General features: G+C 42.3%; 1 protein-coding gene across 2 annotated transcripts in view; it reads left to right on the top strand.

The window, feature by feature from the left end:
• Positions 1 to 26,756, top strand: part of SRFBP1 (serum response factor binding protein 1) — a 139,010-nt gene that overhangs the window by 44,021 nt on the left and 68,233 nt on the right. Inside the window, exons 2-3 of one of the 2 annotated variants that reach the window (XM_075854806.1) lie at positions 3,711 to 3,799; positions 11,260 to 11,332. In XM_075854806.1, coding sequence (XP_075710921.1) covers positions 3,711 to 3,799; positions 11,260 to 11,332 — 162 coding nt within the window. The remainder of the gene's footprint in view (positions 1 to 3,710; positions 3,800 to 11,259; positions 11,333 to 26,756) is intronic. The other variant, XM_075854807.1, reaches the window with a different exon arrangement.

The following is a 26,756-nucleotide window of genomic DNA, read 5'->3' as shown; positions in this document are numbered from 1 at the left end:
CTCAACTTTTGGCCAGGACTGTATATAAATAGTCCCCATACCAGACCCCGTAAATACAAACCCCAGACCCCCCAAACTGGACAGACCCCTTAAAAATTAATACAGACCAGACCCCATACACTTTCATAACAGTTAACACTTTTCTCTCTGGAGGCTTGCTGTTCTACACCCTGGCATCAGGACCTGCCCACATGGTCATGTGGGCAGGTCTTTCAACAGTAACAAGCCCTCTACACATAGTCATGTGACCTCATGTTTGCAGATCCTGCACAAAGCAGCCCTGTCGGGTATTTTCCTGCAATTTGCGGAAAAACGGTGAGAAAACCGTAATGTGCATTAATTTTTTGGACACCTCTTAGTATGCCACAATTTTCTTTCTGTTGGATTTCGTAAGAAATCTGAGGCTTACAGAGGTCAAATAGGTGTACACTATAATATTGTGCCTAATAATTTCTACCTATTGTATGTTACACAGCTTTCTATTGTAATACATTTTCATTTAATTGGGGTGTGCAATGCCCGTGGCCACTTTTTCATATAATAATGACACTTTCAAAACTTGAAAAAAAATTATGCAAATTGATGTATAGTCTGTCACTAGATTTGTATTCCTGTAGAACAATGTACGTATGTTTTGCTACAGTTTTCCCTAGAAAAAAAAGTCAATAAATCATACTTTATAGGTCTGTTCGCGTTCGCACAGCTCCATAGTCATCATTAGTTGACAGAAACCTGGCTGTTCTAATAATTCTGGTCCGTAGCAAAGATGGAACGTTCTATGAAAAGTGACAATATGTACCAGTTACATTTTCCAGAGCCTTGGAATAAATGTTACATTTATTTGTGGGAACCATAACCTTATTTGCTTTCTGTAAGACCTTCTTTTTTTTTTATTTTATTTTTTTTCTGCTTTGGTCTGTAGTGTTTAGAAGTTCTGGCTATTCTCTAAATTTTCATGATTACATTGTAATAGTTGCTGCACTTAAAGTGTTTATAATTGGTGGGTGTCTGACATCTGGGATCCCCACTGATCCTGAGAATGAAGGGCCCGCATTGTTAGATTAGTGCTATTTTCCCCTTCAATGTTTTCACTGCACAGCAGCCCTCTCTGTCACCAGCTCTGCAGGGAACTTCAGCACGATCCCATTCGCTGTAAGGAGAAAAATGTAAAGGGGCCAGAGCACTAAAGCAACGCTTCATTCTCCGGATCGGAGGGGGTCCCAGAGGTTAGACCAATAATTTAAAGATGACATACCAGAGAAACAGAAAAGCCATTTAGAGTAAATTAACATTTATCATTTACTTCTCATAATTTCATTGGAGCTGTCATCTGTCATCAATTACTAGGCTTTTATGCTGCTTCAATTTGTAATTCTATCAATGATCCTTCTAAAAGCGGCTGCTGATATAATTTACTAACCTGCGTTAAAATGCTTCTGGACGTTATCGGACCTGGAGATAAAAGATTCAATTGGTGATTATGGGAGTCGGGTGGCCCCAATAAACATTAGATCGGCGAGTTTGGCTAATATGTATAGGCACTTTTACTCACAGCATGAAATTAAAGTTGATGTGGCGTAGCATGCTAGTCTAAATAGATGTTATTAAAATTTTCCTCCCTTCCAAGTAAAGGTATATGAAGAACCATCCCTTCCCAGGGAACGTACCTAGCATGGTGTGATTATAAGGCTATGTTCACATTGTTACAGATTCTGTCAAAAATGCCAGAAAAGATAGCGCAGCATGCTGCGCTATTTTTCTGGTGAAATGACGGAAAGCCAAAGGACCCCAATAAAGTCAATGCCGTCTGTCAGGCACCGTTGGTGTGCTACATGTGACCGATCCGACACTGCATTTAATTTTGTTTTTCTGCTCCTATAATGGAACAGAATTCATAGTGCAGATGTGAACATAGCCTTACACATACCTAACATTTACTCATCACCATTTGAAGGGACATGATTTGGGGAATCGGCAACACAGCAGCAATGATGAATACTTCTTTCTGTGGGCCGAACTTTGTTGCAACTTGTGATTAATAAAGCTCCTGGGAATAAGTCACCCTGCAAAAGTGTGAGAATCCAGCTTCTTAGGGCAATTTCCCAATGTACTTCTTCTTTTATACATTCATGAATGATGGGATCAGTTACTTGCTGCCTACACTCCCTGAGATCTGGGACCGTATTTGTGTACTATAAGACGCGTTTTTTTAGCAAAATAAAAGAAATGAATGATAAAAGTAAACGGGCGATAAACTTCCTCGCTTCTTGTCAATCTGCAGGATCATCTGCATGCCCCTGAAACAAACCGTCTTGTGGAAACCTGCAGAAAACACGGGTTACTTTCTTGCTGGTCTAACATTTTTGGTTGGGGCTTTGTCATAGGGGTGGGGCTTAATAATCTTTATCCTACTACAGACAGGGCAGGGGGCGAGGCTACTGCTCCAGCCAATTGTCTTGCAGACAGACACAGGATTGTGAGAAGATTGGGGGACATGGCTGACATTTTGGGATGCACAGAGAAAATGTAGTTTTATATGTTTCTCCGTATTCATTGTAATATGAGACAATTTGGGAACAAATAAAAAAAAAAAAAACACCATTCCAGCAATTCCTCCATTCATCTTCTCTATTTCTGTGTGTTTTCTGAGTTTAGTGTTCTATGAAGGGTTGTGTCATGATGGACGCATGTCCCACCTTTTGGACCCACACCTTTTCTCCCGACCTTATCCCACCTGGTGAGGCGTCCGTTGCGGGCCATCCGTGCACAGCAGGACTGAAACAACGTAGCTCGCTGTGCTACGCTGTTTGCTTAACTCCTATTCACTTATTTGGGAGTTAAGGAAACAGCGTAGCTCAGTGAGCTAAGCTGTTTAAAAAAAAAAACGCATCCTGCTGTGCATTGATTCTCGTGTAGAGGGTTGGGAGACCCCCTATTCGGTAGATAGGTGCGGATCCCAAAGGTGGGACTTGTATCTCAGACATTTATGGCATATCCTGTTACTATGCCATAAATATCGCTCATGACACAACCCCTTTTAGGCAGTACATGGTGGAACTGCTCCACCATGTACTGTCCCATGTGTATTTATGCTGTATTTATGTCAGTTCTCCCATTGTGCCTCTTAGGAGGACTGAAATGAGGGGGAGCTGGAGAGCAATTTGTTCCTGTTCTGGATTTTATCTCTGTAACTAAATGTCCTCCAACTCACGTGCCAATCCATGGCTCCAATTCAGCCTTCCAGCACTGCCACAGCTCCTCTCATGCATCCTGTCCGGTCTTACTGTGGTTCCCTTTCCCCAAGTTTCACATGTGCTCCCCTCCGCCGCCATAGATTTGTTTTCAACCTACTGAACTTGAGTGCGTCTTATCAGAAAGGTCCTATTGTCTGAAAAATATGGTATGTTGTAAAGTTACTTAATTTTTCATGATCAATTTTTTAAAGAGCATTGAATACTGAAGCTATCTTTTGATTTATGATTTTAGTTCTTTAAAAAACGGTTCATAATGATCTCCATTGAGCTGAAATGACTGAGCTGCGGCTTATACTAAGTGCCATAGTGTTGGCTATTCAATTCTGTTTATTAAATGCAGTCCTTTGCCTTTTACAGCTATGTCTTGTTGATTTAAGCTGATGCATTAGAACACAGCTTTTTCCAGTTACTACTTCTTACTCATGATACTTGTTTGGAATTTCTTTACACCCACAGGTGGTGAGGATGCGGAAAGACGTGAAGAAAGTGAAAGTTTTAACAATTCGCAAACTTACCCGGCACATGTTGAAGCTAAAATCCAAAAAGTCAGTGATTTTTTTATTTTTATAATTCTTACTATTTGCTCAGCTAAGGCCTCTTTATGTGCATACATAGTATGTGTTCTTGTATATTGGAGTTCTTGATTATTTACATAAGTAACTTTTACAATGGTTCATCCTCTTACCAGGAAAATTAAGACATACCAAGAAAATAAAATGGTTGTGGTTCTTTTTAGTTAATTCTTTATTAATCAAAGCCACATGGTTACCAGGTGGTATTTTTGAAACCGGATTTTACCTTTTTTACCCAAAATTACTGGCCAGGCTTACACATGACTGTTTTGCATTGTTATTTTTTTTGCCACAGTTTTGCACAAGTTGCACAAAAAAAATCCCCACACATTGAGCATGCGTAAATACACCAAAATACGGGTAAAAAAGTGGGTGTGGTTGAAAGCATGACCTCGCACCTCGTTTGCATTAGGCATCATTTACACGAACGTAATATACGTGTGTGCTTTTCACGCGTGTCGTACGCACCTATATTACTCTATGGGGCAGTGCAGACAGTCCGTGGGTTTTGTGCAGCGTGAGTGCGCTGCGTAAAACTCACGACATGTTCTATATTTCAGCGTTTTTCGCGCATCACGCACCCATTGAAGTCAATGGGTGCGTGAAAACCACGCAGGTCGCACGGATGCACTTCCGTGCGAACTGCGTGAATCGCGCAACAGCTGTCAAACTCTGAATGTAAACAGAAAAGCACCACGTGCTTTTCTGTTTACAAACATCCAAACGGAGTGTCATAATGGTGGCGGCTGCGTGAAAATCACGCAGCCGCGCATCATACATTGATGACACACGCAGCTGTTAAGTGCATTTTGCGCACCGTACTTTTTTGCGTGCGCAAAACGCACACGCTCGTGTAAATCGGGCATTAGGTCTGGGAGCCTCAGGCAGACAATGACTAATAACCGTGTCCTCCACCGACCTCTGCTGTTGACTTTCAGGGCTGCACAGGCAAGCAGTGTGCACATGTCCAGCTGCTGAATGTATCTGCCTAGTCTGCTGCATCTTCCACTGGCGCCAATACCACACTTGACCCTGGTCCTGACTGCTGACCTTTTTAAAAGTGCTGGGCGGCATGGCAAAGTAGGTGTATCCAATCCATATAAGTAGTAACCTGACTTCATATTCACAGTCTTGTGCAAAATTAACAGCTATTGCTGGTAAAAAGTTTTTACTGGCACCGGCCTCCCCGTGTTAATACCAGCTGGGCCGGTGACTTACCAGCCTGGTGGCGACCCTACCTGCGGCTTACTGATCTTTGTTTCTATCCATATGTATCTATTGGTCATATACACTCTCCTTGTGTGCAGCTTTGTCTTCCTTAAACAAAAGCTATTTCATGTCCTCACTTTCTTCACAAATCTCCAACTTATTCTTCATTATAGGAGGGTGGGGAGAGCGATGCATCCTGAACCACTGGAGTATAGCACAGATATAGCCTGACATTATAAAGCCATTTATTCCAACTTGTGTACAGCTCTTGACGTGATTTGTATCTCACATCAACATAACTTTCCTGGACATCCTGTCTTGTTGTTCCTTAAGTCATATTTTATAGACCATAGAAAAGTATTAACCCCTTAACGCCCTATGACGTACTTATACGTTATGGGCGTTGGCCTGTTAATGCGAAATGCCCTACTATTATGGCATCGCGTTAACAGGCGACTGTGCAGACACAGTTTTAAAGCAGTGATAGTTTAAAGCGATCACTGCTGCAAGGCCAGGAACGAAGCTAGCCCCCGATCCGGCCGATTAATCCCTTAGATGCAGCGCTCAAAAGCAAGTTCTGTTCCTATGGGGTTAGCAGCAGATCGGAACCCCACGATACAATCGCGGGGTTCGGGTGGCTGCTTTGGCAACCAGATGCCTAATATTGGCCTCTTGTCGGCCAAGTACGGAGAAGAAAAAAGAAGATGGCGCGGGCTCAGAAGCTGAGCCTGCACCATCAGCCGCAGGTGTCCGCTGTATGTTACAGCTGACACCCTGCTGTAACGGCAGGGAATGTAGCTAGCTCCGCTCTGTGCCATTAACCACTTAGATGCCATGATCAAAAGCGATCGCCGCATCTTAGTGATTATAAGCAATCTGCATCTCCGCGATCGCTGCTATGTCTAACAATTGCCTCCTGGTCTGCCACTTACTGAAACCCATTAGGCCCCACCCGGAGGCGGATCCTAATAGGCGTGCCGTCAGTGAATGACTGACGGCTCTAATGCATTGCACTACGTAGGTAGTGCAGTGCATTAGAAAAAAGATCAGAGGTACAGTCCTTCAAGTCCCCTAGTAGAACAAAAAAAATTGTTAATAAAAATGTAGAAAAGTTATAAGTTGAAATAAGAAAAACTGCCTTTTTTTCCTATGAGTCTTTTATTATAGGGAAAAAAATGAAAGCTTTTTTAAAAAAAAGTACACATATTTGGTATCACCGCATTCATAACGACCCAAACTATAATGTTATTTTTCCCGCACGGTGAACATCGATTAAAAAAAAACAACTCCAGAATCACAATTTTTTTGGTCACTACCCCTCCAAAACATAGAATAAAAAGTGATCAAAAAGTCACATGTACCCCAAAACAGTACCAGTCCCGTTCCGCAGAAAACTAGCCCTTACACAGCTTTTTTGACTGAAAAATAAAAAAGTTATGGCTTTTAGAATATGGTGACACAAAAAATAAAATAGTACTTATAAAAGCGATTTTATCGTACAAACGCTGCAAAACACACAAAAAAAACTATACATTTGGTATCGCCGTAATCGTATCGACCTGCAGAATAAAGTAAAATTGTCATTTATAGCCCTCGGTGAACACTGTTAAAAATAATAATAATAATAATTAAAAAGAATAGAAAACATTGTCAGAATTTATGGTTTTTGGTTTCCTTGCTTGCCAAAAAGTGGTCAAAAAAATTGCATAAACCACAAAATGGTACCAATGAAAACTACAGATTGTTCTGCAAGAAACAAGCCCTCGCACAGCTCCAGTGGAGAAAAAAATAAAAAAGTTCTGGCTCTCAGAATATGGCAACGCAAAATGTGCAGAGTGTTCCAAAAGCGAAGAACATCTGGCACCATTTATCAGTGCGACACTGACCACACATCTGTGGATTATTTTTTTACCGCATTATTATACCCTCTTATTATGCCCTGATGTATTCTGGCCAGCTTACGTATTCCCCCACATTATTAACTGAAATACGAGTAAAACCCCAAACAGATTACCAAGCAAAATATGCGCTACAAAAGCCAAATGGCGCTCCCTCCCTTCTGAGCCCTACAGCGTGCCCAAACGGCAGTTTACGTCCACATATATGGCATAGCCGTACCCGGGAGATCCCCCGCTTAACATTTTATAAGGTATTTTTCTTCAGTGGCACAAACTGGGCACAACATATTGTGCACTAAAATGGGATATCAGCGTAAAATTTGAATTTTCACTCCGCACCATCTGCTGCTCGTTAATTTCTAATGAAAAAACACATGTTAGGTCTAAATGCTCACTACATCCCCTAAAATGCCTTAACGGGTGTAGTTTCCAAAATAAGGGTCACGTCTAAGGGGTTTGCTTTACTATTTGACCTCAGAGCCCTGCAATTGTGGGCCAATGCTCTGACCATCACCAAAATAGACCTCAAATGCGCATTGTGCTCTTCACTTCTAAACCCTGTCATATGTCCAGGCAAATGATAAATGCCTTGAGGGGTGTAGTTTATCAAAATGGGGTCACTTCTTGGGGGCTTCCACAGTAATCTGGTACCTCAGGGTTTTGCAAATGCAGCATGGCGACCAAAAACCAATCCAGTAAAATCTACAAGCCAAATAGTGCTCCTGCCTTTCTGAGCCCTGCCGTGTCTCCAAACAGCAGTTTATGACCACATATGGGATATTTCCGTACTCTGCAGAAATTGCTTTACAACTGCTGGGTTCTTTTTCTCCTTTTATCCCTTCTGAAAATGAAATAATTTAAACTTTTTGGTGGAAAAAATTTAGCTTTTCAATTTCATGGCCTAATTCCACTAAATTCAGCAAACAACCTGTTGGGTTAAAATGCTCACTATACCCCTTGATAAATTCCTTGAGGGGTGTAATTTCCCAAATGGTGTCACTTTTGGGGGTTTTCCACTGTTTTGGTCCCTCAGGGGCTTTGCAAATGCAACATGGCAACCAAAAAACGTTGCGTAAATACTTGAGTTCCAAAAGCCAAATCTTCTGAGCCTTGCCGTGTGTCCAAACAGCAGTTTATTACCACATATGGGGTATTGTCGTGATCAGGATAAATTGCTTTTCAATTGTTGGGGTGTTTTATTTTTTTCTCCTTTATTCCTAGTAAAAATTGAAAATGTCTAAGATTTATTGGAAAATAATGTAGATTATCATTTTCACGGCTTCATTCCACTAAATTCAGCAAAAAACCTTTTGGGGTCAAAATGCCCACTATACTCCTTGATAAATTCCTTGAGGGGTGTAGTTTGCTAAATGGTGTCTTTTTTGGGCGTTTCCACTGTTTTGTCCCCACAAGACCTCTTCAAACCTGACATGGTGCCTCAAATATATTCTAATAAAAAGAAGGCCCCAAAATCCTCTAGGTTAACTTTTGCTTCGGAGGCTGGTGTTTCAGTCCATCAGCATACTAGGGCCACATGTGGGATATTTCTAAAAACTGCAGAATCTGGGCAACAGATATTGAGTTGCGTTTCTCTGGTAAAACCTTCTGTGTTACAGAAAAAAATGGATTAAAACAGGTTTTCTGCAAAAAAAAAAAATGGTATTTGTACATTTCACCTCCATGTTGCTTTAATTCCTGTGAAACGCATAAAGAGTTAAGAATTTTTCTACATGCTGTTTTGAATACTTTGCGGGGTGCAGTTGTTAAAATGGGGTGATTTATAGGGGGTTTCTAATATATAAGGCCCTCCAAAGCCACTTTAGACTAAACTGGTCCCTAAAAAAAAAAAGGCTTTTTGAAATTTTCTTGAAGATGTGACAAATTGCTGCTAAAGTTCTAAGCCTAGAAAAAGATAAAGATGTTCAAAAAACGCTGCAAACAAAAAGTAAACTAGTAACTATTTTGTGTGGTATTACTATTTGCCATACAAGCAGATTCATTTAAATTTAGAAAAATGCTAATTTTTGCACATATTCTCTACATTTTTGGTGTTTTTCACAAATAAACACTGATTGTATCAACCAAATTTTATCCCTAACTTAAAGTACAATGTGTCACGAGAAAACAATCTTACCACATGACGTGACACATGTCCGATTTGAAAAATGGGGCTAACTGGTCCACATCCTTAAGGGGTTAAAGTAATTCCAGATGGGGATTGCTGGACTATTGGAATTTGTGTTCCTTTGCATTTTCAATATGGTTTGTACATAGCTGGAGCAACAATCTAAAATAAAGGCACATAGTAATTAAACATATATACAAAGTCAGACATTAAATATATCCTTTATTAACTGGACATTTGTTTGGAAAGTGTCTTGCGTAAAAATCACTCTTGGCACAATGCAAATCAACACAGCAAGTGATGTACAGATACTGAACTAGCAGGGGATAAGAATAGTGAATGCAGCTGTGGGTGAGAATGGGTTATAGGATATGGACCGCGCAAGGTAAGTGAACATCTAGTCCAGGGGTCTCAAGCACGCGGCCCGCGGGCCGCATGCGGCCCCTGGGGCTGTCATCTGCGGCCCGCGGGACACAGAGCCGCTAGTATCGGCTCTGCTTCGAGACTCTGGAATTCCCTGACATCGCTGTCCACATATGAACAGCGATGTCTGGGGCTTCCCCAGAGCCGGAGTCCCGAGCAGAGCGCTGGTGTTGTCTCTGCTCCGGGACTCTGTGGAATTCCCTGACATCGCTGCCCATATATGGACAGTGTGTCAGGGTCTTCCCCAGAGCGGAGTCCCGGGCAGAGCGCTATTGTCGGCTCTGCTCCTGGACTCTGGGGAAGCCTCTGACATCGCTGTCCATACATCGACAATGATGTCAGGGGCTTCCCCAGAGCAGGAGTCCCAGTGATGTCAGGAGCACAGCTGGAGTCCCAAGAAGAGCCTACTAGCGCTCTGCCTGGGACTCAATCTCTGGGCAAGCCCCTGACATCACTGGGGCAGCCTCTACAGAGGGCACTGGGGCAGCCTCTACAGAGGGCACTGGGGCAGCCTCTACAGAGGGCACTGGGGCAGCCTCTACAGAGGGCACTGGGGCAGCCTCTACAGAGGGCACTGGGGCAGCCTCTACAGAGGGCACTGGGGCAGCCTCTACAGAGGGCACTGGGGCAGCCTCTACAGAGGGCACTGGGGCATCCTCTACAGAGGGCACTGGGGCATCCTCTACAGAGGGCACTGGGGCAGCCTCTACAGAGGGCACTGGGGCAGCCTCTACAGTGGCCACTTTGGCAGCCTCTACAGTGGCCACTTTGGCAGCCTCTACAGCGGGCACTTTGGCAGCCTCTACAGCGGGCACTTTGGCAGCCTCTACAGCGGGCACTGTGGCAGCCTCTACAGAGGGCACTGTGGCAGCCTCTACAGAGGGCACTGTGGCAGCCTCTACAGAGGGCACTGTGGCAGCCTCTACAGAGGGCACTGTGGCAGCCTCTACAGAGGGCACTGTGGCAGCCTCTACAAGTGGGTGTGTGACAGTATCTGAAGAGGACACTGGCATTATCTAGGGGTGTGTTGCATTATCTGCAGAGGGCACTGTGGCCTTATCTGCAGAGGGCACTGTGGCCTTATCTACAGAGGGCACTGTGGCCTTATCTACAGAGGGCACTGTGGCCTTATCTAGGGGTGTGTTGCATTATCCACAGAGGGCACTGCGGCAGCATCCACAGAGGGCACTGCGGCAGCATCCACAGAGGGCACTGCGGCACTATCTAAAAAGGGGCTGCCCAATCTTGACATGTGTGCTAACTGAGCCGCCGGACTGCATTTAGCGACACTTAAACTGGAAAGCTGGATTGTTGAAATAAGCACGTGGAGAAATATCTCAAATTTTAAACCTAGCGCTATTATTATAGTAATGTAGTATTATTATTATTCTAGTAATATAGTGTTATAGTAGTTCAAATAACTAATTGATTAACAATAATTTTGTATTGTATCAAATTTGAAAGTAATGCGGCCCGTCAACTTCCCATTTTTTCTATATGCGGCCCACTTACCCGGCCGAGTTTGAGACCCCTGATCTAGTCCCAGTCACACCAATTGTGAAATGGGAAAATGCTGCCAAGACCATAAGAATTGTACACGAACAACGGCTGTCTTGTGTATTGTTTGCCTTATAGCTGATAAAAGCCAAGCACTTTTGATGAACGTTTGCTGTGTATTTGATTAATCACGGTATTTAGATGTTCGCGTAACTATTGCTCTGTTAATTTCAAGCAGAATAAATACCAATTATCTTAACTCCATTAATTTATATTATCAGGGGAGCAGAACAACTAGTACTCAAAAATCAAAGACGGGCAGAAAGACTTCTTGAAGAAATACACACTATAAAGGTAAAGCTTGTGTTTATTACTATTTATTGCTCCATTCCATCTGCAATCTGTTATACCACTTGTAACTCACTCTTACAAATCATCTGGAACGTTTGAGCTATTTTAATCCAACATTTTTCCATGTTTTTGTTCTATTTTTTTCTGTGATCTTGGCTTCCTTGGCACACATGCTTGCCAAGGTAAATGTACATTTGTTTAGGAATGCATAGACTTTTGAAGTGCTGTAGTATTTGCTGTAAGTCCTTCGGAAAAGGAGGAAAGTTCCTGTACCAGTAGACTTGTGGATAGCAGAAGTGTATTCTGACATCATGCTGCCAACTATAGCCGGTTCTCTAGACATTTTTAGGAGATGCTGTCATTATCCATTTTGTGCCCAGAGCTCAGGAAAATCTGGACAAGTTAGAATAAATGTGCACTGAAGACTGTCTGAAGATAAGGACCACATGTCTTCCTACAGCCTGTGGGTTCTTGAGTTGCAGAATATCATTATTTTTTCCTGTTGCTTCATAATCTGAAAATGCAGTAACATTTATTTTCTGTTTATAGATTGTTGAAATTTAGAGTACTAACCCATTGTGTATGCAAAGGATTAAGTGTTAATTAGAAACACACAGGCCCGGTTTACACAGCGTTTTTTGCTGATTTGGTGCGGAAACTGCGTCGAAATCAGAGACAAAAACCACTTCCCATTGAAATCGATAGTGATTTAGAGGCGGTTTTTGTTTACTTGCAGGAAGAAAAAAAAATTCACACCCTATTTTGGAGCAGCTTTCGCTTCTGAACCTCCATTGTAATCATTGGGAGGCGGAGATGACTGACTTTTCAGTGCAGACTGAGATCAAGAGCTGCAAAGAACAATAAAGTGTGTGTTTGTGTGTGTGTTTGTGTGTGTGTGTGTGTGTGTGTTTGTGTGTGTGTTTTGCATGTTTTTGTTGAAATCTCATCCATTTTGCTGCTACTGTAATACGCTGCAAAATTTCCACACCGGAAACCCGGATGGAAATTCTGCCGTTTTTACATTGTAAAAAGGCTACATTCACACGACAGTGAAAAAAGATGGCGATTAAAAACTGATCAACTGTCAGTTTTTCATGGCCATTTTGCATCAATGTGTCTCTAAATTTTCATCAATTTCCAGTCCGTCTGGCCGTTTGCCATCCAGTCAGGATGCGATGTCTATTCACACTCCCGATACTTCGGTAAAGTTTCTGTGGAACTTACTCACGGCACAGTGTGATCTCGCGAGATCACACTGTGCTGTGTAAGTCCCACGGAAACTTTACCGAAGTGGCGGGAGTGTGAATAGACATCGCGTCCTGGCTAGAGGCAATGTCTATTCACTCTCAAGACACTTCAGTTAAGTTAATGTGGGTGTATGTGACCGCACCGCGTGATCTCGCGAGATCACGCTCTTCTGTGAATACAAATGGACATGAATGGAGAGAAGTGTATGATGCTGATTGGTCAGCGTCATACACTCCTCTTTACAACGCCCACTTGATCAGAAGTTAAAAAACGCCCAGTTGGGCATTAAGAAACTAATTAGCATAAATCTAAAAATTTTCATATCTTGCTCAAAAATGATCGTTTTTCAAAATTAAAACCACTGTTATCTACATTACAGCGCAGATCAGATTATGTAAGAGATAGGGCACTTATCTGGTGACAGCCTCTTTAAAGAGGATCTGGCACTAGTTTAGTAATTCCATATCTTCTAACAAGTTAGGAGCTTTTTTCTAAATATGCAAATTAGGCTATACCAGCCAAATGGTGGTAACGCCTCTCTCTCTCTCTCTCTCTCTCTCTCTCTTTAGGCGGTGTTTGTGGCGTCTGTATGACACTGTCCAATCGGCATCATACATCTTCTCCCCTTCCATGCCCAGTGTGATCTCCGCTTCAATCACGAGATCACTCTGTGGATGAGCATTGAGTCGCTGTGTTTAAGGAGCTGCGGCCAGAAGTGTTAATACAAAGTGATCTTGCGACTAAAGCTGAGATCACGCTGTGCAGGAAAGGGGAGAAGCTGTACGATTCTGTTTGGACAGTGTCATACAGACAACACAAAAACCGCCCACAGAGCAGTGTTACCGCCCCTTTTGGATGCTATAGCCTCATTTGCATATTTAGAAAAAAAGCTCATAACCTTTAAAATAATACATGTTTTTGGAGCCCTCCCCCTGGGGTAATCTACAACCGTACAGGAACAGGAGGAGAATAATCGTTTCTCCTCCTCTCTCTGCGAACTGCCAGCACTTTCCCCTACCGCCCTTCCTTCTCCACACAGTGTGTGGTGAAAGCTGCAAATATATACAGCTTTCACTTCAATCTGTAACTCAGGCTGTGTCACCGCTAATGCTAGAATCTCAGCTTTCAATCAAGTCCTGGATCGCAGTCCTAGCTGCAACACAGCCTGAGTTATAATTGTTAGTAGCAAGGACGTATCGTTCTTGACTGCTAAAGTGCCTTCCTGCCAGAACGTAACTTCCTTGGCAGGGAAAGGGTTAGAGCGGACCGGTCACCTTTCCTGACATGTCTGTTTTAGTAAATACTTGTATTCTCCATGAAATAACAATTCTGGAGCAGTTGTCAATTTATTCATAAATTTCTAGGCGGAATAAACGAGGAATGACCCAATGCAGAGTTCTAAGAAAAGATTTTCCAGAATTATTATTTACTAAAATCGACATGTGGGGAGAGTATTGTAGTGAATGTCCTGGATGAGATTGTGTTATCTGATTATGAACCTAGAATCTTGGGTCATTGTTGTGCTTCTTTTGTTTAGGGCCTGTTCACATCACCGTTGCCCTTCCGTTGAGGGGTTCCGTCGGGTTAACCCCTCAACGGAAACCTACGTTTCCCTCACCATTTATGTCAATTCGTGATAGCAAAAAATAAGACCCGTACGGCGCTCCCCTAGTGTGATAACGTTTTGACCATGGGTATAGTAGTAAATTGGTGAAACATAAATTCTCACCTGATGGGGTTGTGCTAGCTGGTCGGCACAACTCAACTTTTTCTCATATCGGGTCTCAGGGGACCTCTGTACACCGTGGTATGCTGACCTTCGGAGTGGACTCTCGGAGTCCGTTCCCTAGATATCTGGATCCTCCCAGCGTCCAATGAGTGAGGAAAGAAAAAAAAAAGTCCTATGTGGGGCGCTCCTGTTGGTGATGTGTGCTCAATTTACGATAATGGAGAGTAAGTTTCTATTTTCTTATTTATTCCAAATGAATGTAAATCAGAAAAGGCCTCTCGAGGTCCCTGTAAAGTGGGCGGGGCCTGTACTACAAACTTTGAATGTGACCCGGCCCAGAAGTTCTGCTGTTTAGAGCTGTGGATGGTCCAGGGAAATCTCTGCTGACAGGAGGAGGCCTTGTCTGATTTACATTCATTTGGAATAAATACGAAAAAATAAACTTACTCTCCATTATCGTAAATTGAGCACACATCACCAACGGCAGCGCCCCACACAGGAGCTTTTTTTTCTTTCCTCACTCCATTTTTTCATTGATGTCAAGGTTTTCGTTGGTCACCCTTGTGACAGGGTTCCGTCGTTTTGACGTAATCAGAAGCGCAGTCGACTGCACAATTAATTCCGTCAAAAACGACGGAACACCAATCAAAATGGTGACAAACGGAAACCATTAGCAACGTTTCCGTCATCATTGAGCTAAATGGTGAGGGAAACCGAATCTAAGGTTTCAGTTTGCTTTTCCGTTGAGGGGTTAACCCGACGGAAACCTCAGACGGAAAAGAACGGTGATGTGAACACAGCCTTAGTTGCGTTTATCTCCTAAATGTAGTTCATTGTATTTATGACACACTTTATAATGAATATTTAGGTATTGATGGATAAAACCGCTATAGGGGGATTTGCAGAGTAAAAGTAACACCTAAAACTGTAGCCTGTGTTATTGTGTTGGATTAGCTTTGGGATATCACGACCATTGGGTTTGAGCCAGAAGAACATTTTGTTGACTAAAAGCTGTCCATGGAGCATATTGCACAATTGTGGTTTGGCAGACCCGGGGGTCTGTGAGCATTTCTCTTTTTTTTCAAGTGTGCATTCATTACGGTAGAGGAATTGTAGCTGTGGCAATAAAGTAACGCTTCTCAATACATATTTTCATCTGAGAACAGAACCAAAAATCGATCTTTTCATCTCTATACAGACCAATGAATCATTCCAAGTTTCAGGTTAATCAACTTCAGAAGCCTTTGCAGCTTGGAAATGAAAATATCACTACGTTCCCAATTTACCTCTTTTTTTTTTTTTTTTTTATTTTATTTATGTACGTATGTACATAAATAAAAAAATTTGGGAACGTAGTTGTATGTGTGTATGCATTACCTATAGGAAATATACACCCCCCCCCCCAGGCCTTTTCCTTGGAGTGAGGACCCTGCTCGCAAGAGCTTACAATCTATAAGGAAATAAGGGTGACAGAAAATGTAACAAGTGATTGTTCAGCACAATGGTCCAGCCATCTTTTATACATATGGGGTATGTACACATAAAGCTCGATGTGCCGGTCACCAGCCAGTATCCGTGTATGACGGACATGAATTCATTACGGGGCAAGGAGTGTGGGGAATACCTCTGAATGAAGGGGACAGGTTCTGATGACTAATGTAATAGTGCGGCCAATGAAAAGCATCTGATTAGGGAATATTATAGGCCTGTCTAAAAATGTGTTTTCAGGGCACGTTTAAAACCGTGTATGTTGGGAATTAATCTGATTGTCTGGGGTAGCACATTCCAGAGGACTGGTGCAGCACGAGAAAAATCTTGGCGACAGGAGTGGGTGTTTTGGGTTATGAGGATGTTAATCTAAGGTCGTTGGTAGAACGTAGAGCACGGGTAGGGTGGTAGACTGAGTTGAGGGAGCAGATGTAAGGAGGTGCAGCACTGTGGAGAGCTTTGTGGGTGAGAGTAATAAGTTTTACATTTTATTCTGAAGTGTATGTGCAACCAGTGCAGGGACTGCCACAGGAAAGAGGCATTGGTGTAGCGGTTGGTCAGAAAGATGAGCCTGGCTGCTGCATTAAGGGTAGACTGGAGAGCGGAAAACCGATTAGTAATGAATTACAGTAGACCAGACCGAATCAGAGCGACAATGAGAGTTTTGGTTTTTTCCATAGTAAGAAAAGGGCGGATTCTGGAGATGTTTTTGAGGTGAAAGTAAAGGAAAGATCGGAGTCAAAAATAACCCCGAGACAGCGGGCGTGCTGCTTAGCAGTTAAGGTAGTGCCACACACAGAGATGGAGACATCCGGTTTAGGGAGGTTAGTTGATGGTGGAAACACAAGGAGCTCAGTTTTAGAAAGATTCCGTTTCGGATAGAGATAGGACATGATTTTCGAGACCGTGGACAATCACCAGTATTTTGTATTAGAGCTGCACTCCCAAGTAATGTGGAGAATCATATCCATTATTCACCTATGCAATATTTCAGCTCCCACCTTTTTCAAGCAACCTTTAGTGCCCATGTAAACAGACGTACTATAGGCCTCCCATTCCAATGCATTATGCCTCTACTGTAATGTCTCAGAATTAATGTGGAGACACACGGAGGTACTTTCTTATGGATTCCGTACTTATTTGACAGAAAAAAAATTGTGGCATGCTCACCTATCCCCTCCTTTGGGAATTCAGCGCTGACGCTCCAGCGTCACACCTGGTGATTGTTCACGTGCACGTAGCATGTGACCGGTGCAGCCAATCCGAGGGCTCAGTGGTCATGCGTTATATTTCTGGCATTATTCTAGAAATACGTTTCGTCACTGTTGAGCCCTCTGATTGGATGCAGCAGTCACATGCTACGTGCATGCAAATAATCACCTGGAGTGTCGCCGTATTGTTGGGGGTGGGGGGATATGTGCGTACTGCTTCTTTTGTTAATATATCTAGTTTTCAGCTTTTAGCGAACATACTTCAGAATCCATATAACCCCTTAGGTTGGATTCAAACATTCAGTTTTGGATTCAGTTTTCTGAGGCAAACTTCAGAGTGGATACAGAAATGGAGAAGTATAAACCCCTCCTTTTTATACTTTTTCATCCTTTTGGATCCACTCCTGGCTTTGGATTTTTTTTAAAATAAATAAAATGCGTGTGTGAATCCTGCCTAAATGGGTGGTTTATGCTTGATAGCCTTCCAATGTGGCTGAATTAAAGGGCAGTCCAAGAGCTTAAAAAAAAACATACATAAAAAAAAAGTCTGACCACAGAATGCTAATAAATAACACATTAATCCACTGTAAATCCCTGTCGCTTAAACGCAGATGCTCCCACAGACCCCTGCCGGTCTTTGTTTAAATTCCAGCATCAATGACGTTCTGTACCGGTTATCAGTGCCCGTTTTCAGAAGCTTTTAATTAGAGTAGTTCCTGCTAAAGGTGCAACAGATCGTATTTAAAGCTTAGGGAGGCAATTCGTTTTTCTTCAATGAATGAAATGATCACTTGATAATTAGATTTTATGTTTCTCAGGTTGTCTTTGTTGTATGTTCCATTTTTCGATATGAAACAATGAAAGTTTTCCTCCAGAGTTGCTAGCTGTGTATCCAACCGCCATGTTTACATTTCTGACAGGAGACTCTGAAGGTACACTTTTTAAATGGGACAACCTAAGCAAAATAAAAATAAAAAATCAGGCAAACACTTTTTCAGAATAGTTTTTAATGGGCAGCTCAACTGTTGATCTTACAAATGGATAAGGCGCAAAGTACTCTGGTTATAATCTCCGGTATCCAAAGATAGTAGTATAATCAGTAGAGCATGCAAAGAACCGGCTATCCAGGCGACTTATTTCAAACGGGCATTATTCTTATTTAAAGAGGCACTGTCACCACATTATAAGTGCCCTATCTTGTACATGATGTGATCGGCGCTGTAATGTAGATCACAGCAGTGTTTTTTTATTTAGAAAAACGATTATTTTTGACGGAGTTATGACCTATATTAGCTTTATGCTAATGACTTTCTTAATGGACAACTGGGTGTGTTTTTTACTTTTTGGCCAAGTGGGCGTTGTGGAGAGAAGTGTATGACGCTGACCAATCAGTGACCAATCAGCGTCATACACTTCTCCCCATTCATTTACACAGCACATAGTGATCTTACTTGATCACTATGTGCAGTCACATATTCCCACATTAACGTTACTGAAGTGTCCGGACAGTGAATAGACATCACTACCAGCCTGGTTGTGATGTCTATTCAGAATCCTGACACTTCGGTAATGTTTGTGTGAAATTTACAGCACAGCAAGCGTAATCTCGCGAGATTACACTGTAAACTGTCATAGTTTACGCTTGCTGTGCTGTAAATCTCAAACAAACGTTACCAAAGTGTCAGGATTCTGAATAGACATCATGTCCTGGCTGGTAGTGAAGTCTATTCACTGTCCGGACACTTCAGTAACGTTAATATGCGAGTATGTGACTGCACATAGTGATCTAGCTAGATCACTATGTGCTGTGTAAATGAATGGAGAGAAGTGTATGGCGCTGATTGGTCAGCGTCATACACTTCTTTTCAAAACGCCTACTTGGTCAAAAAGTAAAACACGCCCAGTTGTCAGTTAAGAAAGTCATTATCATAAAGCTAAAATAGGTCATAACTCCGTCGAAAATGTTTGTTTTTCCAAATAAAAAAACACTGCTGTGATCTACATTACAGCGCCGATCATATTATGTAGAAGATAGGGCACTTATAATGTGGTGACAGAGCCTCTTTAAAAGAGAAAAAAAGTCCTAAATGTCAGAAGTATAACCATGCACATCACCTAAACACCTTATAAAGTACAATATAATAAAATAAAAAAAAGTGATATTTAAAAACTGTAATCAAGAATCGCTCTGGGTGTAAGAGTGTTACTGCCTACCACGGGGCCCTCGCGGTTTGGTCAAATTTATATTAACCCCCTAACAACAAGCGACGGATATATCCATCACAAACGGGTGCTAGTTAACCCCTTAACGACCAAGGACGAAAATGAACGTCATGGTCGGCTGCTAGTTCCCGCACCATGACGTTCATTTTCGTCCGCATTTCAAACTGTCACTCTGTGTAAACACAGAGTGACAGACCCGCGCTGACAGTTGTCCCCGACAGCTGAGACATCAGTCTTGCCGGACAGCGGACCATCGCCGCTGATTTCGGCAGTTAACCCCTTAAGTGCGGCGACGGATTGCCGTCGCCGCATTTAAGTGGTTTGAAGCACATCAGCAGCCCCCACGAAGTGATCGTGGGGGCTACCGATGCTTGTCACGGCAATCGGAGGTCCGATAATGACCTCCGGGTTGCCATGTACGGAAGCCTCGGAGGAACAGCCTCCAGCCGTTCCTCCTCTGCTTCCTGTCAGTGTGACAGGCACGTCACAATGACAGTTAGAGTACATTACACTACGTGTGTAGTGTAATGTACTCTAGCAGCGATCAAAGCTGCAAGACTAAGTGTCCCCTAGTGGGACAAGTTAAAAAAGTAAAAAAAAGTAATAAAAATGTTTTAAAAAAAGTGTAAAAATAAAAGTTATAAGTTCTATAAACACTAAATGCTTTTTTTCCCTATAATAAGACTTTTATTATAGAAAAAAAATGAACACGTTAAAAAAGTACACATTTGGTATCACCGCGTTCGTAACGAACCCAACTATAAAACTATAATGTTATTTTTCCCGCACGATGAACACCCCAAAAAAAATCAATAAAAAACTACGACAGAATCGCAATTTTTTTGGTCACCACCGCTCCCTAAATAAAGAATAAAAAGTGATCAAAAAGTCGCATGTACCCGAAAATAGTACCAATAAAAACTTCTATCCGTCTCGCAAAAAACAAGCCCTTACACAGCTTTTTTGACTAAAAAATTACGGCTCTCAGAATATGGTGACACAATTTTTTTTTTTTATAAATAAGTCATTTTATTGTGCAAACGCTAAAAAAAAGGACCAAACCTATATACATATGGTATCGCCGTAATCATACCAACCCGCAGAATAAAGTAAAAATGTCATTTATAGCGTACGGTGAGCGCCGCAAAAAGAAAACCTAAAAAACGGTGTCAGAATTCCTGTTTTTTGCTCAGGATTGCAAAAAAATTGAATAAAAAGTGATCAAAAAAAATCGCACGTACCCCAAAATTGTACCAATGAAAACTACAGATTGTCCCGCAACAAATAAGCCCTCACACAGCTCCGGTGGTGAAAAAATAAAAAAGTTCTGGCTCTCAGAATATGGCGATGCAAAATGTGCAGAGTGTCCAAAAACGGATAAGATCAGGCGCCATTTATCAGTGCGACACCGGTACACATCTATGAATTATTATTTATTTAACCCATTATTATACCCTCTTATTATGCCCTGATGTACCCCGCACAGCTTACATATGCCCCCCACATTATAAACTGAAATACCAGCGAAACCCAAAACAGAAACCTACCAAGCAAAATCTGCGCTCCAAAAGCAAAATGGCGCTCCCTCCCTTCTGAGCCCTGCAGCGAGCCCAAGCAGCAGTTTGCGCCCACACATATGGCGTCGCCATACCCGAGAGAACCCGCTTAACGTTTTATGAGGTATTTGTCTTGTGTGGCACAAACTGGGCACAACATATTCTGCACTAAAATGGCATATCGGTGGAAAATTGCAATTTTCACTTTGAACCATCGGCTGCGCATTAACCCCTTTGCGCACTATGACTTAATTGCCCGTCATGATGCGGCGGTTGATGTATGGAGCCGGCTCACGTGCTGAGCCCGCTCCATACGCTGCGGGTGTCGGCTGTGTATTACAGCTGACACCCGGGACTAACGGACAGGTACAGCGATCGCTCTGTTACAGAAGCCTGTAAGAATAACAATATACTGCAATACATTAGTATTGCAGTGTATTCTACCAGTGATCCAATGATCGCTGGATCAAGTCCCCTAAGGGGATTGATTAATAAAATGTGTAGAAGAATTAAAGTTATTAGTAGAGAGAATTTTTGTTTTTAAAGTTAAAAAAACAAAACACCTTTTCGCATTTTTCTTCTAAAGTAATGTAAAATAATGAACAAAATTGGTATCGCTACGTCCGTAAAAGTCCGAACTATTACAATATACCAATATTTAATTTGTACAGTGAACACCTTAAAAAAATGTAATAATTGAAACCGCCAAAATCGCTATTTTTTTTTTTTTTGTCACCTTCGCTCTAAAAAAAAAATGTAATACAACTTTTGAATCACTTTTTATGTACTAAAAAATGGTACCAATAAAAACTGCAGCTCCTCCCGCAAGAAATAAGCCCTCACACCACTCTATTGATGGAAAAATAAAAAAGTTATGGCTCTTGGAAAGCGGGGAGTGAAAATCTAAAATATGAAAGCAAAAAATGGATCAGTCCTGAAAGGGTTAATTCATTTCTAATGAAAAAAACGTATGACCCCATGTGGGGTATTTCCGTACTCGGGAGAAATTGCTTTATAAAAAATGGTGTTTTTTTTTTTCCTCCTTTTATCCCTTGTGAAAATGAGAAAATGCAACATTTTAGTGGAAAAATTGTTGATATTAATTTTCGCGCTCTAATTCCAATAAACTCTGCAAAAGACCCGTGGGGTGTAAATGCTCACTATACCCCTAGAAAAATTCCTTGAACGTTTTTCCAAAATGGGGGTCACTTTTGGTGGGTTTCCACTGTTTTGGTCCCTCCAGTGCATTGCAAATGCGACATGGCACCGAAAACCATTCCAGCAAAATCATAAATCCAAATGGCGCTCCTTCCCTTCTGAGCCCTGCTGTGGGTCCAAACAGCAGTTTATTACCACATATGGGGTATTGTCGTAATCGGGAGACATTGCTTTACAAATGTTGGGGTGCATTTTCTTCGTTATTCCTTGTAAATAATAAAAATTTCTATGTTGTTTCAGAATAAAGTACATTTTAATTTTTACAGACTAATTCCAATATATTTAGCGGAAAACCTGTGTGGTCAAAATGCTAACTATACCCCTAGATAAATACCTTAAGGGGTCTAGTTTTCGAAATGGGGTCGTTTATGGGGAGTTTCTATCATTCTGGCAGCTCAAAGCTTCTCCAAATGTACAGTGGGGCCTAAAACATTTTCAAGCAAAATATGAGTCCTGAAAGCCTTTGGGTGTTCCCTTCCTTTGGGGCCCTGCCGTGTGTCCAAACAACGCATTAGGGCCACAATGTGGGTATTTTTGAAAACAGGAGAAAGAGGGTGATAGATTTTGGGGTGTGTTTGATTTTGGGGTGTGTTTCTTCATTTTCATGTTCGCTTTACAAAGAAATTGGTCTTCAAACTGATACTTTTATGAAAAAGTGTTTTTGTTTTTTTTCACCTGCTATATATTAAATTTAGCAAAAAACTGTGGGGTCAAAATACTTACTATACCCTAAGGTAAATACCTTAAGGGGTCTAGTTTTCTAAATGGGGTCATTTGTGGGGGTTTCCATCACTCTGAGACCTATGAGCCTCTGAAAACCTGGCTTGGTGCAGGAAAACAAAATGTACTTCAAAATTTATAAAATTATTATTCAATTTGTAAGTCCTCTAAATTGCTGAAAATGTATTTTATTTTTTCAAAAGTGCTGCCAAAATGGAGTAAAGAGATAGAAATATATATTTCATTAAAAAAGTTGTACAGTATGTGTGTACATATGTGACATATTGCAGTTAAAAATAGGGGAAAATGGTAATTTTTACAAAATTTCTTCCATTTTTCTATTTTTTAAATAATTTCCGCAAATCGTATCAGTCTACTTTTACCACTAAAATAAAGTACAACATGTGACGAAAAAACAATGTCAGAATTACTTGGATATTCAAAACTTTCACAGAGTTATTCTCTGATAAAGTCAGACATACCAGATTTGACAAATCTGGCTTGGTCATTAAGGTACAAACATGCCCGGTCATTAAGGGGTTAAATAGCCTTTATTATTCTGCAACTATCACACTCCGTTTGACTTTTTAGAGCTTGTAAATAACAGCGTATATGTATAAATATGCAATATACTTACATAAACTACACCATATAAAAATAGGTAAAAAACATACCTCTCCAAAAAGATGTTGCTTAGGTTATATTCATACGACGTTTTCAGAAAAATGAAGTTCAATGGGTGTATTTACACAGCCGTTTTTTTAACGGCGTGTGAATACTGGCAGTAAAAAAAATAGAACATGTTCTATTTTTACGGCCGTCAACCTCCATAGAAGTCAATGGATCAGTTTTTAACTGCCGTTTTTTTAGAATTCAATTTTTTTTCAAACTGAACCTAGCTCTCTCAAGGAGACTCCCAGACACAGCGCTACTTTAAGCGCTGAGCTCGGGGAAGCCCCTGACGTTACTGTCCATATATGGACAGTGATATCAGAGCTTTCAACTAGGGATGCACGATGCATCGAAACTTCGATACTGTTTCGATACTGTGCATCCCCAAACGGTTCGATACTGTTTTTTCATGTATTTCGATACTTAGCTGTGCGGCCGCACAGCTCAGTATTGTAACACATGAATGTATGAGAGCGGGGCTGCGGCTGCGTGATAGTTATTGCCGCACTCCTGAGTCCTCCTGATAACAAGTGCGCGGGGTCAGGATGATGCGATGCGGCCGGCGCTGCACTAATGAGCGGCGACACTGAAAACAGAACATGGCGGGCGCACTACAAAACACCCCCATGTTCTGTCTTCAGTGCCTGAACCGCCGCTCATTAGTGCAGCACCGGCCACATCTCCTCATGCTGACCGCACACGCACTTCCTGTCAGGAGCGGGGCAATGACTGTATTACACAGCCGCAGCCCCGCTGGTGGAGATCAGAGAAATTTTTCATCTCCGCCGTTATTCCTGTGAATGCTGCGATCAAAGCGGACTGCAGCATTCAAGAGGAAAATGAGAAGGGGGGATGCCCCTTGGATCGCGTCACAGGGAAGTCCTGTGACGCGATTTGAGGGACATACCATATATAGGCAGTCAGCCCAGGGTCCATTGAAGGACCCCAGGGCTGTCTACCATATTTCCTGTTAGGGCATACTGAGGTATGTCCTAACAACTGCCTGTGTACTATCTGTACACAGCCTAATGTACTGGCATATAGATATATGCCTGTGTACTATCAGTATATAGATATATGCCAGTAGATTAACCCCTTAATGACAAGCCTATTTTAAACCTTAATGACCAAGCCATTTTTTAAGTTTTTCCATCGTCGCATTCCAAGAGCTATAACCTTTTTATTTTTGCGTCGACATAGCTGTATAAGGTCTTTTTTTTTGTGGGACAAGTTGTATTTTTTAATAACACCATTTTGGGGGACATATTATTTATTGATTAACTTTTATTTGGGGGGAAATAGAAAAAAACCTGAAATTTCGCCACTCTTTTTCGCGTCTTAAATCTACGCCATTTACCGTGTGATATAAATAACACTAACTTTATTCAGCGGGTTGTTACGATTGCAACGATACCAAATTTGTATCGTTTTTGTATGTTTTACTACTTTTACACAGTAAAACGCTTTTTTTTCAAAATTATTTGTTTTTGGATCTCCATATTTGAAGAGCCGTAACGTTTTAATTTTTTCGCCGATGCGGTTGTATGAGGGCTTTTTTTTTGCGGGAAGACTTTTTTTATTTGGTACCATTTTGGAGTAGATGCGACTTTTTGATCACTTTTTATCACATTTTTTTTAAAGTCAGTATTCACAGAAAACAGCAATTTTTCCATAGTTGTTCATTACATTTTTTACGGCGTTCACCGTGCGGGTTAAATAATGTAATAGATTTATAGTCGGGGTCGTTACGGACGCGGCGATACCAAATATGTGTAACTTTTTAACTTTATTTAGTTTTTTTAATAGTAAAGCATTTTGTAAGGGGAAAAGCTGGGTTTTTCATTTTTTTTCACATTTTTTTTAAAATTAACTTTATTAAACTTTTTTTTTCACTTTTTTACTAGTCCCACTAGGGGACTATAATATGCGATTCTGCGATCGCATTTATAATACACTGCAATACTTTTGTATTGCAGTGTATTACTGCCTGTCCGTTTAACACGGACAGGCATCTGCTAGGTCATGCCTCCGGCATGATCTAGCAGGCATTCGCTCCAGGCAGACCTGGGGGCCTTTATTAGGCCCCCGGCTGCCATTGGAGACACAGACACTCGGCGATCGTATCGCCGGGTGTCGGTGGGAGAGAGGGGGATTGTTATGGCAGGAAGGAGGTGAAGGGAACAAGTGAGCCCTAATCTACCCACCGCCCTGTCCCTGCCTACTTGCAACGACCCGCCCTAGGCGACGGGGTACAACTTGGCGGCGGTCCCTACGCTGACTAAGTGCAAGGGGATACAAACAGGGAACAAGCAAGGGAAGGGGCAGTAGCCCACGGAACACCGTGAGGAAACGGAGTGGTGAACGAGCCAGTCAGGATCAGGATGTAGTGGAGTATACAAATGCAAAGCACGGAGCAGGAAGCAAGCCAGGGGCAGAGCGAAGCAGGATAAGCGGGAACTGAAGCAAGGCAGAAGCACGGCAGAAGCAGGCTGGAGCAAGGCAGCAGTGGGGCCAGGAATCCAAGAAGAATCACAAGCAATGAGGAAGAGAAAACGGCAGGTATAAATGGACAGGGGGCGGAGCTAACTCCGACTGACCAGGCCGCGATAGGCTCTCCCACTCCTGAGCCTGCCACCCTGATTGGTGGGAGCCGGTGTCAGTCTAAGAGGTCTGGCCTCAGGTGTCGACTGATTAATCCTGGGAGTATCCACAGACGTAGTGCCTGGCAGATCCTTTACAGTACTCCCCCTTTTATGAGGGGCCACCGGACCCTTACTAAGAGGACCCGGTTTAGTGGGGAAGAGAAGGTGGAACCTCCTGACCAATACCCCAGCGTGAACATCTCGAGCAGGTACCCAAGTCCTCTCCTCCGGCCCGTATCCTCTCCAATGGACCAGGTACTGGAGGGAGCCCTGGATCATCCTACTGTCCACAATCTTGGCCACCTCGAATTCCACCCCCTCAGGGGTGAGAACGGGAACAGGAGGTTTCCTCGAGGGGGACCAGGACGGGGAGCAGCGTTTAAGGAGGGAGGCATGAAAGACGTCGTGTATGCGAAAGGATGGGGTCAGCTCCAGACGGAAGGATACAGGGTTGAGGACTTCAATGACCTTATAAGGCCCAATAAATCGGGGAGCAAACTTCCTGGACGGGACCTTAAGGCGCAAGTTCCTAGACGACAACCACACCAGATCCCCGACGACAAACCGGGGGTTAGCAGAACGTCTTCTATAAGGCCTGAATCTTTTGTACGCTCTGGGACGCATCTAGGTTCTTCTGAACCTGGGCCCAGACTGTGCACAGTTCCCGATGAACGTCCTCTACCTCGGGATTATTGGAACAACCAGGAGAAACGGAGGAGA

This window comes from Rhinoderma darwinii, chromosome 1 (assembly GCF_050947455.1).
Source record: "Rhinoderma darwinii isolate aRhiDar2 chromosome 1, aRhiDar2.hap1, whole genome shotgun sequence".
Classification (NCBI taxonomy): domain Eukaryota; kingdom Metazoa; phylum Chordata; class Amphibia; order Anura; family Rhinodermatidae; genus Rhinoderma; species Rhinoderma darwinii.
This window is presented reverse-complemented; position numbering and strand designations above follow the sequence as displayed.